Source organism: Vigna umbellata, chromosome 1 (genome assembly GCF_029865625.1).
Source record: "Vigna umbellata cultivar VRB3 chromosome 1, Vumbellata_1.0, whole genome shotgun sequence".
Taxonomy (NCBI): Eukaryota; Viridiplantae; Streptophyta; class Magnoliopsida; order Fabales; family Fabaceae; genus Vigna; species Vigna umbellata.
The window spans coordinates 39,554,950-39,571,474 of record NC_142165.1 but is presented as its reverse complement, the minus strand read 5'-3'; the positions used below and the strand labels follow the sequence as shown (position 1 = coordinate 39,571,474).

The 16,525-nt window shown below is 35.8% G+C and overlaps 4 protein-coding genes across 8 annotated transcripts; 1 reads left to right on the top strand and 3 right to left on the bottom strand.

Moving 5' to 3' along the window:
* Positions 1-554: 554 nt before the first annotated feature.
* On the bottom strand, positions 555-5,095 carry LOC124832024 (nuclear poly(A) polymerase 1). 5 transcript variants are annotated; one of them, XM_088102990.1, is made up of 13 exons: positions 4,549-5,095; positions 4,391-4,468; positions 4,192-4,299; positions 3,900-3,962; positions 3,646-3,807; positions 3,435-3,548; positions 3,296-3,358; positions 2,855-3,184; positions 2,598-2,762; positions 2,467-2,512; positions 1,553-2,037; positions 973-1,043; positions 555-714 (listed from the first exon to the last, which is right to left on the bottom strand). In XM_088102990.1, the coding sequence occupies exons 1-13, from the start codon at positions 4,669-4,671 to the stop codon at positions 678-680; spliced, it is 1,845 nt and encodes a 614-aa protein (XP_087959116.1). In that variant the 5' UTR covers positions 4,672-5,095; the 3' UTR covers positions 555-677. The 5 variants fall into 5 exon arrangements, with proteins under 5 accessions (XP_087959116.1, XP_087959115.1, XP_047162090.2 ...); XM_088102989.1 differs by having other exon boundaries at positions 2,200-2,512; positions 4,549-5,092; XM_047306134.2 differs by having other exon boundaries at positions 2,170-2,512; positions 4,549-5,087.
* Positions 5,096-5,709: 614 nt separating this feature from the next.
* LOC124832027 (uncharacterized) lies at positions 5,710-7,217 on the bottom strand. Its single transcript, XM_047306136.2, has 3 exons — positions 6,686-7,217; positions 6,407-6,592; positions 5,710-6,313 (listed from the first exon to the last, which is right to left on the bottom strand). Exons 1-3 carry the CDS (start codon positions 7,109-7,111, stop codon positions 6,029-6,031), a joined length of 897 nt encoding a protein of 298 aa, XP_047162092.1. The 5' UTR covers positions 7,112-7,217; the 3' UTR covers positions 5,710-6,028.
* A 2,162-nt stretch (positions 7,218-9,379) lies between these two features.
* Positions 9,380-12,066, top strand: LOC124832003 (uncharacterized). Its single transcript, XM_047306108.2, has one exon. It carries the CDS (start codon positions 9,460-9,462, stop codon positions 11,740-11,742), a length of 2,283 nt encoding a protein of 760 aa, XP_047162064.2. The 5' UTR covers positions 9,380-9,459; the 3' UTR covers positions 11,743-12,066.
* A 1,292-nt stretch (positions 12,067-13,358) lies between these two features.
* On the bottom strand, positions 13,359-15,372 carry LOC124832004 (TCP-1/cpn60 chaperonin family protein). Its single transcript, XM_047306109.2, has one exon. It carries the CDS (start codon positions 15,238-15,240, stop codon positions 13,639-13,641), a length of 1,602 nt encoding a protein of 533 aa, XP_047162065.1. The 5' UTR covers positions 15,241-15,372; the 3' UTR covers positions 13,359-13,638.
* Between the last annotated feature and the right edge of the window lie 1,153 nt (positions 15,373-16,525).

Sequence of the window (16,525 nt, the reverse complement as noted above, 5' to 3'; positions counted from 1 at the left end):
AACACATCATTGACATTATTCTTGAATTAAATAGTATAGATGGATGAATTTGGAAAGATATTTTGAATTGTGGTGAGTGACATAGGGAATAAATTAATTTGGTCCGTTTGCATGATCTAATGGACACCCTTTATGATTGGTATAAACTATTGAGTTCTTAGTAAACAAAATGTGCCTTCTTTTTAAAATAGTGCAGTACTACTATTTCATTTGAATAACAATTCTCTAAAGTGAATGACTCACTCAATAAAATACAAACAGTAATTTGTTAATAGGAAAACTATAGGTTGATAATGCATACATACATAATAATATTTGTTAAGATACAAACAGATTTCACGTAAAATAAAAAGGCATAGATTTATATATAAGTTTTTTTTAATGGTACTAAAAAGTAAATTTGTAAAAAGTTGATGATAATATCTTATCAATTTAAAGATATATATATATATATATATATATATATATATATATATATATATATATATATATATATATATATATATTTTGAACCTTTTTATAATTGGTACCGAAAGAATATATTAATATTAATATATTAAAAAGGTTTTTAAATATTTTTTAAAACATCAAAATTCTTGTGTATCAGTACATTTCAAAACCACAAAATAATAACACTAAATATTCAGAGAAAATTCAAATTCAAGTGTGTCAGCACTTCAATCAGCAGCTTTTCCCAAGGAGGTGAACTTCAACCTGTGAATAACAAGAATGGATGGTTAACCAGCTAAACTTGACACAGCTTAGAAAAACTTCTCATGTTTAGGAAACAAAAACAAAAAATTATTAAAATTAGCTTATACACAATTTAAAATTATATTTTGGAGAATTTCATAACATGACATATCTCCATTACAACTTAGTTCGATTACAAGGATGTATAAACCAAACAAAACATGACAATCTGACAAAAACAATTTGTTCAACCATTGATCATATTGTTTTACAGTTTACCTGATAAGGGGCTTCCGTTGTGGCACAGGTGCAGGGATCCCACTAAATAATGGCACCGTCAGCTCCGCCGACTTAGCAAAGTGTGTACACAAACAATAAAGGAATAGTCAGAACAATTTAAATTTTGGGATAACGATATGCTAATATAGGTTTTTTTTTAACATTTTGACACTATATATATGTGTCATTTTTTCAAATTTATCTTATGTCTAAAAAATAAATAATGAATGAATGAAAAAATGACACCATACTGTATCAAAATGTTTGTAGAAAAACTATGTTTCTTAATGCTATTCAACGGTACAAAAATCATGTAATTTTCACACTAAGTAACAGAAAATAATTACTAAGGATGAAGAGATTCTGCAAAACATATGCAGGTGTCAACTTAGTATGAATTGTAAACTCACAAGAGTCTGAATTAACAATATAGTCTAAATGATAAATCTACATGGACATCAGATAATTTCATCATTTACTTATGGTCAATTTCTTAACATTTCTAATATCATCGTGTATGATCCATGATTGTTACACAAGATTGCAAATGTTTTGTATTTGTGATATATGAAAAGTTAACCTCGAGGTCTTCTGAACCACCGTTTGAGTATAAACAAGTTGCAGAAGCAGTGTCCTTCTGAGGAATAATTGGCTCCTGTGAGTTTGAAGAGTCTAAGTTGCTGCTGTTTTTCATATTCTCACCAAAATCTTTGACTTGATTTCTGTACTCAAGCTCATCGGATTCCTCTGAAAAGACACGGTATGCATCGTTTGGACCACACATAATCTTCTCAATAGCTAGCTTTTCAGCATCTTTTGAAGTAGACGATCCATTGGCATCCCAATCCCCATGACATTCCCTTGTAGATTCCAAATCAGGTTTCTCACTCTGTTCTTCACTGGTACTAATGATTTCCGAGTCATTACATTTCTCATAGCAACAACTAGCAATGACAACAGGATGAACTTCCCTCGTGGAGGGAGACAAAGATGCAAGGGACTTGGAATTTCTCAAGCTATCCGCACTATCTTCAGCTAGTTTTCTCTTCCTGCCATGGTTGGCTCCTGTTGAAAATATTCATGTATAAATTTAAGTTCTACGAATCAGATAACACTCTTTATCAAAAATCTTATAATGAATTAATCTATTTTCTCGTTTCTATCAAACTTAAACTCATATTTCTCGTTTCTACGAACCAGAAATACTTAATTCTGAACCCCGCTTACTCTCCCAAGCTAGTTTAGATGGGTGTGAAGGTCGAAGGCCACCAGGAAATACGAAGGTTGGTATACTACGACGTTTCACATGAAAGACATGGATATCCATTCCAGGTTTCCATAGAGTGTACATGTTGACAGAATGCTTAAATTCTTCAACACTCGGTCTTATATCAAACTGTGAAACATCAGCACCACTGACAGGAACACCTTGCATACGTTGCAGTCCCGTGAAGTAGGAGCAGTGGAAAGGTCTGGATTTGTCAGGATACTCACCAGGATGTGGATGACACTGAAGCATGCCATAGGTGTGCCTCTCCACCTACATGTTTAGACAACACTTAAATTATGTTACAAGGAAACATAGAGATCTGAGAAAAAAAATTCTACGTTGAACAGATTCATACTTTCAATGTCAACTGGCGCAGGCGAGACTCAACCCACCCTTTCCATTTTCTAAGATCGTCACCACTCTCGGCTGATATCTCTATCTGCAAATAATTCTTATAAGCCTCAAAGAAGGGAAAAGGCTCAAAAAGAGTGTCCCAATCGGCCTTCTTAGCCTCCATAGCCTGATACAAATATCAGAGACATGAAATTAAGCAACTCAAATATCTTAAATTGTCAAATGCAAACACCATGCATGGCTCACTGTTACCAATACCTCACATATTTCATTTCCCCTCTGAAATTCTTTCATCATAATACGCAATGTACTTGACGACACATTGTAGCTAGAATTCATGCAAGGATAAGAAGGAGTAATTATTGGCATTAGATGAGATCTATCTTTGGGATATCTTCTGGGATCCCAAACTTGAAGTCCAAGTGATCCCTCTTCAATACCACAAAGCATTACTGGATTTGGCCAACGCCACTTTGTATATACTCTGAAGAATCGAGACACTAACATATTCGGCAGTGCATTTGGAAATAACTGGCATATTCGCGCAACAAGCAACGCCCAGTTTATACCACCAAGAAAACCTGTAACCTGCATGCCCATTATGTAGTTGTGAAACATTAGCAATAATAGTCAAGAAGTTGGAGCCAAAACAGATAAAGAACACCAAACAAGTAAACTAGAGTAAGATCTCTGTCACACATTCGAATAAACACCACGATGCTTTGCCCAAAACTTCATGCACTTCAATGTTGTTCGAAAATTCTGCACTTCAGAAACAAAAACAATCAATGATTGGGAAGCCACGAAATAAAAATTCTTTAAAATTTATATGCACCACCTGAATATTTGGAACCAAACGCAAGACTTGATCGGTCACTCTGCAACCATTAAGACTGCGGACAGTTTGCTCATCTGCATTTTGTAATATTGACTCCTGTGATATATCCAAGTTCTGTCCCACAAACAGAAGCCAGTTTACTGAGAATCAATGAATATGTAAGAAGAGATGTTAAACAGCTTCAACCTATTAATCTTGCTTAATCACTTACTTCAGGAATGACCCACAAAGATAATTTTGCATAAAGAAGATCTATTGAAACGCCATTGAACTTGAGCCCCATCACTGGTACATGAGCATCAGGCACAGGGTGCAACTCTGTTACTTCTGGCATCTCAGATAGCATCTTATGCAGCTCGCCAAAGAAATCTTCCTAAGGCCAATTCAAATAACAGTTTAGCCAGTGGAAGATATAGCCTGAAAAAAAAATATACTTAAACAAAAAACTGGTACAAATTATCGTACATCTCTTGATGCATATCTTGGCCCCACACAAAGAACGTCTACATCTGCTCCAGGACCATGTACCTGGTAAAATAATATATATATAAAAAAAAAAAAAGCGATCGGCAGTGAGTAAATGGCATAGAATAAGATACAAATACAACACAATTAATCTGCAGGAACAAGACAACACAATCCTGGTTTATAGATGTTCAAATATTGCATGAACTGCACAATGAAAATATGACAAAACTACACCAGCATGAGTGTGCATGCAAAAAGGAAAGATTTGGAAGATAAAGCAGCCTCATACCCCAAGTCGATACGAGCCAAAAGTGAAAATATTGGCATTTGCCTCTTGCACAAGTTGTTCATTTAGGCCCTTTGCACGACTTACGGTTTTGATCCAAATTTTCACAATCTATAACTTATCAAAATAGCACATCATCAGTTTCCCTGTTATGGGATCACACAGCACAGATTGAAAAGTGCAATTCAAAAATAAATTCAACCTGGTCTAGCCTGCCAAGTACTTCTTCCCTACTAACTGCCTCCTGATGATTCTCATACAAGCCAGCATCTTGCAAATGCTGAACATCCAGAAATCCATATTCAGAACAGTAACGATTTTAAAAGCTCAAAACTTTTAAAAAATCACAATAATCCGAACCTTCTCAAGTTCACGTGTCTTGATCAGATCATATTCAGTGGGTCCACCCAATGAGATGGGCTCTGTTATGCCTAACCGTTGCTGCTGCCCATTATTTTGATTGCCGAATCCAGGGCTTCCCATCTAGACTATTTTATACAATACTTTATTTATTTATAAAGATTACAATAATAATACTTTCTTTCAATGATAGTGGAGCCGTGACAGTTTACAGATATTCATAATATTTTACGGTGTTTCTTTTCCCGACAAAACCAGACAAAACGAGAAGAATAACAAAAACAAATACTGTATCAATATTGTGCAGATAGTAGTTGATTGTACAGAAACAGGGGTGAACAATTTAAAGCTATAATAATTACAGAGGCAGCCAGCACAAGTTCCTTCTCAAAATCAATACAAAAATAGAGTACAACCTGCTGTGGGGTTCTCAAACTGAAATCATAAGCGAGAACCTAAGCAACAAAATCATAAGAAACTGTTGAAGATGAAATCAGAAGGGTGAAGTTTTAAGGGTATGGATGTAGAAGCTGAGTCGTGGTTGATCTCTGCACCTGCCAAATCTTCTAATCCAAGAAAGCGACCACAGTTTCAGATATTAAGAGAGAAAGTGTGGTGACAAATAAAAATGCAACCTTTGCTATGGAAGATGCAGAGTATTTTCCACTCTCCTCTATATTTCAAAAATTAAAGACCAAAATAATGGATTTCACCCATTATTTCTTAATTTACATTCCATTTCATGTCTCTCAAAGAATTTAATTTAACTTGTTAAATTTAAAAAAAAAATCAAAACAATATTTCTATCATTTTAAAATCAATTTTGTTACTAATAAAACAGTTCTGTATATCATCATTACGAATATGTTTATTAATTACTACTATTTCTAAGTTCTAGCAGTGCTTTTATGACTTCTGATTAGCACTAATTAAAAATATTTGGCACGTGTAATGTGATATTTTTTAGTACAATCTAAGGGTATGTAATAAAATCCAAATATTTGCTTTGCAAGATTCTTTTTTTCCCATTAACTTTACTAAATTATAATTTATAGAATATTTTATATGCTTTCATTGATTCAATCATTTTACGTAGCAGTTTAATAAATCTGTGGCGGTTATGGAGCTTAGCTAATAGATCTCAGACAGAGCAATTATGAGTTAAAAAAGGGTAAAATTTCTCGGCGGCTATAATTACGCTATAATTACCTGAAAAAACGAAACTACGACATTATTAGTACAGAAGGTTTTACTTTTACATGATGGGACAAAATATTTGAAAAAAAGAATTTAATTATCTTCCGTATTCATCAATGGCAGCCAAAAAGAGTCCAAAAGAACACGTCATTCTGATCCTGCCCTGTGAGCTGTATCCACATTACTTTCCTCAACCAGAAAAAACCAAGGAATCATTCTTTTTATTTTAATTTTCTATTCTCTTTGCCATGTGCTGCTTCTTCTTTGCTCAATTCCCACTCAATCAATCATAGGTGCAAGAATGCTTGAGAGAAAGCGAAACATTGATCTTCTTGGGATCCAAATTGATGGAACATTCAACCCTCTTGTAGTACTTTGGCTTCACCAATCTCCCAAGAACGTATGCTCTGGATCGAATCACGAAGCTCAATCTCAATGGCACAGCCACCGTAGGCACACCCGTTGAGCTACTCAAGCTTGCACCACTTCCATACAGAGGAATCTTGTTCCCCATCACTGACACACTCACCAGTCTCTGACTCTTTCTTGACTGATAAAACTTCTTCAACTGCATAACCAACTCAAACCGATCATATTCGTTTCTTGACAAATCACACTGACAGATTAATCTGCATAATAAAGTTAATGTGATGAATCTTACATTTCCTGTGGCAATCACGATTTCTGAAAAGGACAGATCCAGAGGAGTGGATGTGACATGGACCCCGAAGAATGTTCCAGTGTTGCGATAAGTGAATTTGACGGTGGAATTCAACGTGATCATGTCAGTGGCCACGCCGGTGGAATCCGAACCAGCTTGAACTCTGAGATGGTCGAATTTTATGCTCTGCGAAACAACCACCCAGAAGGTAAAATTAAGAACAGACGAAAACCCATTTCGGAAAAAGAAAAAAGATGAAGAATTGCGAAGTAAGCTAACCTTGATGAGGACATTGGGCTTCATGGGTCTGCTGGCGCCCCATAGGATGAGAGAGAAGAGAGAGAAGAGAAGGAAGAAACCGAGAACAAAGGCGAGGAAATAGTATCGGCGAGAGAGAGCGCGATGGCGATCTTCGTTTTGGAGAAGACCCTCCTCTTCGATGACGTCGATGTCCTTGTTCCAGGGTAGCTTGTGGTTGCGGTGGTGGTTGTTGATCTTGCGGGAGCCGGAGAAACGGCTGGAGGAGGAGTGAGAGTGAGGAGGAGAACCCATGGGGCTGAGCACCGGCGTCGAATGCAAGGACGTGGTGGTTTTCTCTCCATCGTGGGAAGGGCTCTGCACGTAGTACACCGCTCGACGTGGAGACCTGGTGGTGGAAGACGCGTCCAGGCTTGTCACCTCGGAGTCTGTCTTCGCATGATGCATCCTAACCAATCTAACAAAACAACGTTGATGCTGTTCTTGATGTGTTTCTGTCTGGTTTTTGCGATGGATCGATTATGAGAGGACCCAACAATCATATATGAGTTAATGGGAAGGAAGTAGTAGATAGTGATTGCTGAATTACATTATTAATATTATTAATAATTAAGAAATCACAAATGTGCCTTGACTAATGTTAACGCTAAGGAAAAGCATGGTTTAGGTTAAAGAGAAAATAAAGAAATAATAATATTAAATAAATATAAAAATTTGTCTGCGTAGTATTATTTGTTTTATTAATTGTTAGGTCGTGTTTGTTTGGTTATTAGGATTTGGAGTGTGAAAAACAGTAATGTAATGTCCCCCGACAGCTCAGTTACAGTTGTCACCGAACAATAACGCATAATCATATAATTTGTAGGTACCGTGGGGAAGTTGAATTCAATTCATGCTTATGCAAAAAAATTATATGGAAAAATAAGTAAATAGTTATATACTGCAATCTTTTACATTTATTTATTATTATTATTATTATTATTTTGTTGGTGTGTCGGTGGTCCGGGATGATAGTGATGATCGAGTTTAAGATCAACGCGCGGCTATTTTTCTTTATTTTATTCCGATATCGGGTTGGTGTGAAAAAATTAAAGTCAAATCTCTTAAATAAAATATTAATCTTGAATTTCACAATTAATAAACATTTAAATTATGTAAATTAAATTATTGTACTAATGAGATCAATTGATTATGAATTTAGTTATCATTTAATTTCATAAACTGGTTTTAAAAATATCAATGTCTAGCATACATTGGACCATTAAAAAAAAAGGTCAATTCCACTGATCATATGATTCGCGTGCGCTTGTGGGGCCCGCACCGACCATGCCTGATAAAACACAGATCCTGAAATTTATTTTATACTCTTTTGAATAAATTATTTTATATTATTAGATCGGAATTATTGTTATTTAAAAATTAAGGAAAATTGTTTTGGATTTAAGCCGTGAATCTAGTATTGATATGCAAAAGAGGAAATACATATTTTACTAATTTTAAACTAACTTTAACCTTAACTTTTTAACTAATTCAAACCCTATTTTTAAAATTAGAAAAGGAAAATTCTTTATTATACATTAATAGGATATTAAATAATAATAATAAAGCAAACTTGAACGTCTATTTTTTTTTACAAAGTCATATCTAAGTGCTATGGACAAATCCAAATAGTGTAAAAGTTCCTTCTTTAAGCCTAAAATTCACACCCATGGAAAATATTTGCTTTCAATTTACAATTTCAAATTTAAAATCAGAAAAGAAGGCAAAAATGGAGATGAAACACAATTCCAAAAATTGATTAAATCTGTTACTGTTTATACTGTTATTGTTATTATTATTATAAATGACATATATTTCTTCTTCATTTAACCATATTAAAATATTTACATATTTAAGAATTATATAGTTAACTATATAATTACCTAAAAAGTAAATAAACTTAGAGTCCATCAAATTAAATAAACTACTTATTTATGCATATCCATAAATTATTCATCCAATATAAAACATATTGAATATATTACTCCAAAGTCCTTTAAAAACAACAATAAAATTTAACAAGTTTTTGAACATTATATATATAACATGTTTTGTCTTGAATGTCAATAATAAGTATGTGTCCATCATTTTGGAAGTGAAACTGAGAAATACAAGTATGTATATAAAGATATTATAGTATATAAATACAATCAAAATTAAAATTAAAAATTAAATATTCACAACATGCAGCATCTTTCTCATCTAATAGTTAATAATTTTAAATCAACAACACTAATAATAACTTATAACCTCAGTGATTTGTGTTCATCATCAATTCATCGTCAATCCTATTAGAAAACAAAATATTAAGTATTTTCAATTTTTTGACTTAATATTTATCTCTTGTAAAACAAAAATAAAAAAATAATCTCAAATATATATTAATAAAAAAATTTATTATTTATATCATTATATAAAGAATATTACTTTTTGGTGTTTATATTTTTTTTCTTCAATTTTATCTTTCAAGTGACTTTTTTAAATTTAACTGTCTTTTCTAAATTTATTTTTTAAATTTTAAATAAAGAATTTTTAGTTTTTTCTAAAAGGAAAAAATTGAAAGTTTTTATAAAAATTAAGAACCAAAGAAATTGATTGTTTTTAATTAAAACTAAAATAAATAGACGCTAAATGATAATTATATATTCTAAATTGTTATTTACTTTTGTTAACTGTGTCTGCTGTCATCCATGATTGGAAGCAGATAAACTAGACTCCTCCGCGTTCCGCCGCCGGCGCCGTAATATTTCCAAACAATGTTGGTGCAATCAAAGCTCCTCCGTCTCCGCCGCATCCACCGGCTGCTTCCGTCCATGTTTTTGTCTCTGCGGCGATGCCACAGCGATTCACCCTCTCCTTCGCGAAAAGACCAGGAATTGACGGTGACCCAACTTGTGGAACATCTTCAAAACCCGGCCAATCATTGGGACTACGATAAACTTCGTCCCTTTATCTTTGAAGCTTCAGACCATCTCCTCCTTGTCACTCTCCGCTTAAACTCCATTCCCAAAGCCCTCGATTTTATCAATTACCTCAGAAGCAGAACAGAGCACCACCAAGCCCTCTCTTGTGTGTTCGAAGGTGCTCTTGAACTCGCTACGCAGCACCCTAATTCGCAGAAAGAGCTTCTCATGCTTCATAGTTACCGAAAATCCAATGGTGATAACATTGCTCTCACTTCCAGATCTGCTTTCCTCCTTTTGAAGTGCCTAGGGGAGGCCCAAATGGTGGACGATTCGCTTCTTCTATTGAAGGAGCTCGACCCTTGTTCCAAAAGTTCCGGAATTTGCAACGAATTGCTTAAGGGGTTGTTTAAATCGGGTTGCATTGATGATGCCCTCCAGGTGATTGACGAAATGCTTGAACGGGATTCTGATTTTCCTCCCGATGATTTCACGGGGGAAGTTGTTTTTGGGGTGTTGGGGAAGCAGGAGCGCCATGGAAGAAGCTTTGCTGATAATGAAATTGTGGGGTTGGTTACCAAGCTGTGTGAGCATGGAGTTTTCCCTGATGCGTTTAAGCTTACCCAAATGATAACGAAGATGTGCCGGCACCGGAAGAATGGTGTGGCGTGGGATCTTTTGCATGTTGTGATGAGATTGGGTGGTGCAGTTGCGGTTAAAGCTGCGTCTTGCAATGCTCTGTTAACTGGGTTGGGAAGGGAGAGGGACATTCAGCGGATGAATAAACTGATGGCAGAAATGGAAGAGATGGGGATAAAGCCCAGTGTTGTGACCTTTGGGATTCTTGTTAATCATTTGTGCAAAGCTAGGAGGATTGATGAGGCACTGGAGGTATTTGATAAGTTGAGCGGCAAAGGAGAAGGTAATGATAGGTTTGATGTTGAGCCTGATGTGGTCTTGTTTAATACTTTGATTGATGGACTTTGTAAAGTTGGTAGAGAGGAGCATGGTTTGAGTTTGTTGGAAAAGATGAAAACAACGAAGCAAAGTAGGCCAAATGCAATTACATATAATTGTTTGATTGACGGGTTCTGTAAAGCTGGTAACATTGGTAAGGCTCGCAGGTTATACAGTCAGATGATTGAGGAAGGAGTTCAACCAAGTGTGGTCACCCTCAATACATTGGTTAATGGTTTGTGCAAACATGGAAAGGTCCACGACGCAGTTGTGTTTTTCAATGAGATGAAAGGAAAGGGGTTGCAGGGAAACGCTGGTACTTATACTGCGCTGATATCTGCCTTCTGTGGTGTGAATAATATTGATAAAGCCATGCAATATTTCGATGAAATGTTGAGTTCTGGGTGCTCTCCAGATGCAATTGTTTACTATAGTTTAATAAATGGTTTAAGCATCGCTGGAAGGATGGATGATGCCAGTGTAGTTGTGTCAAGGTTGAAGCTGGCTGGGTATGGTCTTGACGTACGCTGCTATAATGTCCTCATCAGTGGATTCTGTAAGAAGAAGAAGCTGGAAAGAGTTTATGAAATGCTTAATGAAATGGAAGAAACTGGGGTTAAGCCTGATGTTGTAACCTATAACACTTTGATTTCCTACCTTGGTAAAATTGGAGATTTTGCAACTGCCAGTAAGGTGATGAAAAGGATGATCAAAGAGGGTCTTGAGCCTTCTGTTGTGACGTATGGAGCAATTATACATGCATATTGTTTAAAGGAGAATGTTGATGAGGCTATGAAAACATTTGAGGAAATGTGTTCCAAATCTAAGATTCCTCCGAACACTGTGATTTACAATATCTTAATAGATGCTCTGTGCAAGAATAGAAATGTAGAAAGGGCTGTTTCTTTGATGGATGACATGAAAATAAAGGGAGTTCGACCCAATACAACAACTTATAATGCTATTTTCAAGGGAGTTCGGGATAAGAAAATGTTGCAAAAAGCATTTGAACTTATGGACAGAATGATTGAAGACGCATGCAGTCCTGATTATATAACCATGGAGATTCTTACTGAATGGTTTGATGCGGTTGGTGAAATAGAAAAACTGAAATGTTTTGTTGAAGGGTATCCGGTCTCATCTTCTGCGTCATCGCCAACTTCAAATTGTATGCTTTAGTCAATGCAAGGGTTTTAGGTGTCAAAGCTTTACAGGATTGTTTTCTGTGAGCTCAATTTTTTAACACCGCGAAGCTCATAGGGTCACTTGACACTCGTAATTTAATTCGCCGATTTAATGAAGATATGAAGGTTTGGTATACAAACACAAACTTATCAGGCTCAAGGCCAAAGGTTAAGGTCAAAAGATGTTGCTATCACTTTCATCGTCAACTTTCAATGAGAACATTTTTTTTTTCAATCTTGAACTTTAAGGTAGCTGTAAGATAAGTTATTTGCCTGTATGCAATTATAAAGTCAATTCAATTCATTCATTCTTCTATGACCCATTTTCCAGGGATTTGGGTTTTCCAGCGTTGTCATTCTGTCCAAACATGATGTATTAAAAAAGGTTGCTCTGAATTTGTTGCAGTTTTCCAAACCTTCATATTTTCCGCCATGGCAGCCCTGATTCTTGCTGACATATGACAAAACATTTGTTAACCATCAATGAATTATGCAAAAACAATCTAAAACTCTGGAGTTATGTAGCCAGTCGTAAACCATCAACGAAAGATGCCAAACCATTCTGAATTTGTGGAGTTATGCACACAATTTGTTAACCATCAATGGAAAATACCAAATCATAACAATACTGATACATAACGATTCCAGAAGATTGGTTTGAATTGGTATCTTTTTACCTTTAACAGAATGTTTAACTCTTCTATTAGTATTTAATAAAAAAAGAATTTTCAAGACATAAAAACATAGTTCCTAAACGAATTGTTATCTTATAGAACACAATTTTCTATTTAATTATATCATTTCATAATTTGATATATCATATATTTATATATTTAACAATTAATTACTATCGATGAACTATAAATTGTAAACCATGTATTTACTAATACAATTTCTCATTTTTAAAAAAAATTGTATATGTTGCTTTATCCCAGCCTAATCTCATGCGACGTAAGCAAAGAAAAAAAAAAGTTCCGTAAAGCAGAAGGGATCAAATAATAGAGAAGCTGATACAGCTCTTGAAATTCATAAAACTATCACGTTCTACACTTACTGCGAGAAATGTCAGCACAACCATTGATACATTGCTGATGGTTTGCCTCTTGCGTATGGGATAAGTGATTTTCCTCGTATTTCATTTAAATACAGTTTTAGACTAGAAGGTTCAAGAGAATAAAAGCCAACAGGCCACGTGCGACACTAAAAAATAAATCCACGTTAAAGACACAAATCTATTTGGTAGCAACAGGCCATATGCATAACATGAAACAGTAGCAGGTATATCTCAATTTACATACTAAATACAATATTTCCAGTGAGATTAACAGCAAAAAATCAAAATCACTTGGAGATAACTAAGCAACTAATGGATTCTCCAAGTCATAGACATTCAGATTCCAACGCGTCATCAGATAATTATAATTTCAAATATAACAATGATATTTCATGAATTCAAGAAAAATGACAAGTTCTGGGATACTTTCTATAATAGCCTAAGTATACGTATTCCACAAAATTACAAGATATTAAAACGATGTATTTCTATAAGCAAACAATCTCTCAAAGCCACATACAGACGCAAGATATACAAGTATGGCTAAGGTAAGGAAAGAAGCACGAACACAATCGAAACTGACATTCAGACAAAAATTATCAACTAAACTCCCACACACATTAAGAAAGGCTTCTGAATCGGATGACTCGAGCAAGCATCCATAAGGACATTCAAAATTGTAAAACAACAGCAGCAACTAATGTAAGTCAAAACACCTTAACCAAAAGTCACTAGAAAGAACATAAACTAACAACATAAAATAGAAGCACGAAAGACAAAATAGATAATGGATGAATCTGTTTCTCTCCAACCAAATGTCTCATTGTTCAATCAACTCTACCGCACAGTTACAATATCATCAATCTTCAAAATCATCCGCACACACTCAGTTGCCAAGGTAATCGCACTTGTGCTCACAAGCAGGGGTTGCACCACATTCTCCTCCAAGATATTGGTGATCTGACCCTTCCTCACATTGATTCCAGCATTTATCTCACCTTGCGCATGGCGATTCCTCAGCTCAGTAACAATGGCAATGGGGTTCAAACCAGCATTTTCTGCAAGAGTATAGGGAATAACTTCCAGTGCCTCAGCAAATGCCCTCACACAGTAACCCTCCATTCCATGCAACACCTTAGCCCAGGCCCCCAACTGCCTCGAAAGCTCGATCTCTGGCGCCCCACCGCCAGCAATTAGAAACCTCTTGGCAACCAAACATCTAACAACACACAAAGCATCGTGCAAACTCCGCTCCGCCTCATCAAGCACAAGTTGATTAGACCCACGAACGAGCACCGTAGTGGTCTTCCCCATCTCCTTAATACCATTAATCTTCACAATCTTCCCGTCCCCAAGAGAAACCTCTTCCACAAGATCGGCATAACCCAACTTCTCAGCGCGGAAATGTTCAATGTTAGCAATGGGCAAGCAATTCAAGGTCTTGGTAATAAACTCAATTTCATCCCTCTCCACGTCCTTAATCACTAAAATCTTAGCTTTTGCAAGGTAGTGCAATGACAAATCAGTAACAGCATCCCTCAAAATACTCTTCTGAATCAACAACACATTACAACCAGTGGCCTTGATCTTCTTAATCATGCCAAGGATATAACTACGCTCCTCCTTCAAAATCCTATCCATCTGAGAGTAATCACTCACCACGATGCTCTGTTCGATGTCGGTTTTCGGTGGCGATATCTGGAACTGGATGACGGCGATCTTGGCGTTCTCCATGCGGGTGGGTCCCCCCGCCGCGTGGCTAACCTTCTTGTCGAAGACGAGCCCTTTCACAAGCTCCGTGTCGTCCACGGTGCCGCCAAGCTTTTTCACGATCTTGACATCGCGGAGGTCAACCATGTCGGGCTTGGCGGCATCAACGACGGAGAGAACAGCGTCGACGGCGAGGGGCGCGAGAAGCGTGGAGTACTGGCTCACGACCTTGCTGTTGAGAGAGGTGCTGGCGGACTTCACGAGCGAGTCGCGGTCTGAGAGCTCCACGGGGACAGCCATGGCGGTGAGGACATCCACTGCCTTTACGGCGGCCTTGTGGAGGGAGTCGGAGACGACGGTGGGGTGAATGCCGTGGGAGAGTAGAAGGAGGCACTGCTCGAGCAGGGCGCCGGCGATAACAACGACCGTGGTAGTGCCGTCGCCGGCAGCGGAGTCCTGCGACTTGGAGAGCTCGACGAGCATCTTGGCTGCGGGCTGGATGACCTGCATCTTGTTGAGGATGGTGGCGCCGTCGTTGGTAATGATAACCTCGTCTGACGAGGTGGAGATCATCTTGTCCATACCCTTGGGGCCGAGACTGGTGCGCACAGCGTTGGCGACGGAACGAGCGGCCACGATGTTGGCGTGGCGAATGTCTTCCTTGCGCTTGTTGTCGACGTAGGACTCCGTCTTGGAAGATCGGTATTGGGGAGCTGCGATTGCCGCCATTTGAGATTGCTGAGCAAGAAACCCTAAATGCAGAGGAAACCCTAGATTTGAAAAAATAGGGTGTGGGGGGAAGAAGAAAGAAAGACTGAAGATGCGTTCTTTCAGAGTAACTTTGGGGAGTGGGGTTTTGCGGTTAGATTTTTTCTTTTCTAGCGAAGCCTAGGGGTTTTCTATTTTCTATTTTTATTTTCTTTTTCTTTTTCTAAATAATTTGTAATTTATTTAATACGTAATAAATACAAAATATTATAATAAGATTTTCAAAAAAATTTAAATTGTAACATATGATGTCTTTCTCTTCTACATAAATAAAATTTTGCTTTTTAGTAGAAAAATCTTAATTTAAAGCAATTGACAGGAATAATATTCGATTGTTAGAAAAAATTATTGCAAGAAATGTTTCAAGTTATTGATATTTTTATCATATTTTTTGTAAAATAAATTAAAATGAAAGAGTAATGTAGAAATGAAAACTAAGAGAAAACTTTTTCGCTTTATAATTAAAAGTGTTATCGTATTTGAAGTACAAAATAGAAACTGATAATTTCATTATATGTACACTGATTAATAGATACAAATAATGTTAGAATATGCTTATTAATCTTGTGGTCGTTGTTTACTTTGGTTTATAATTTTTTTAAGATGTTATTTTTCTTTTCCCCAGATAAATGATGTCATTTATGTTGGTGAAGGGAAAAAAGTGTTCTGTTAAGTCGTTTTTAATTAAATTTAATTGAATGACATAATTTTATAAAATATTATAAAAATTTTAAATGTGATTTTAGTTATTTAAAATTTTCCTTACACACCGAACAATTTATATAATTATCACATTGAAATCCTTTTTCCAAAATTTACCATTCATTTCCAAATTATATAACATAATTATCCAATATTTTTATCCTAATTCTCATATAGTTAAACTAATCACCCATAATATACAATCACATTATTCTTTGATCCTCAACCATTAATTCTCATCACAGTAACATATTGTCTTAATATATATATATATTAAAAAAACATTCAATGACAACCACCTACATATTATCACTATTGAAAGTAATCAATATTAATCATAATATTAAATACTACTAACTTACTACAAACATATACTCCAAACACCCCTCAACCTAGATTTCTTAATGATCCAAAACATCTTAATAAATCATGTATAAAATAAAGGTCAGCTTAATGTTTAAATCTGCTATCAATGCCAGAATATCAATTAAAAATGTTATAATCTTTAGATTTGTTATGTAGATTGGTTTGATTTTTTTTATTA

Bases quoted from the DNA above. Each gene is read 5' to 3' on its own strand.
- LOC124832003 (XM_047306108.2), top strand. From the start codon at position 9,460: ATGTTGGTGCAATCAAAGCTCCTCCGTCTCCGCCGCATCCACCGGCTG.
- LOC124832027 (XM_047306136.2), bottom strand. From the start codon at position 7,111: ATGCATCATGCGAAGACAGACTCCGAGGTGACAAGCCTGGACGCGTCT. The intron at 6,593-6,685 runs GTTAGCTTACTT...GTTGTTTCGCAG, and splicing joins AGCCCAATGTCCTCATCAAG to AGCATAAAATTCGACCATCT. The intron at 6,314-6,406 runs GTAAGATTCATC...TTGGTTATGCAG, and splicing joins TCGTGATTGCCACAGGAAAT to TTGAAGAAGTTTTATCAGTC.
- LOC124832024 (XM_047306134.2), bottom strand. From the start codon at position 4,671: ATGGGAAGCCCTGGATTCGGCAATCAAAATAATGGGCAGCAGCAACGG. The intron at 3,359-3,434 runs GTGGTGCATATA...TCTGAAGTGCAG, and splicing joins GTTTGGTTCCAAATATTCAG to AATTTTCGAACAACATTGAA. The intron at 715-972 runs GTAAACTGTAAA...TGTTATTCACAG, and splicing joins CAACGGAAGCCCCTTATCAG to GTTGAAGTTCACCTCCTTGG.
- LOC124832004 (XM_047306109.2), bottom strand. From the start codon at position 15,240: ATGGCGGCAATCGCAGCTCCCCAATACCGATCTTCCAAGACGGAGTCC.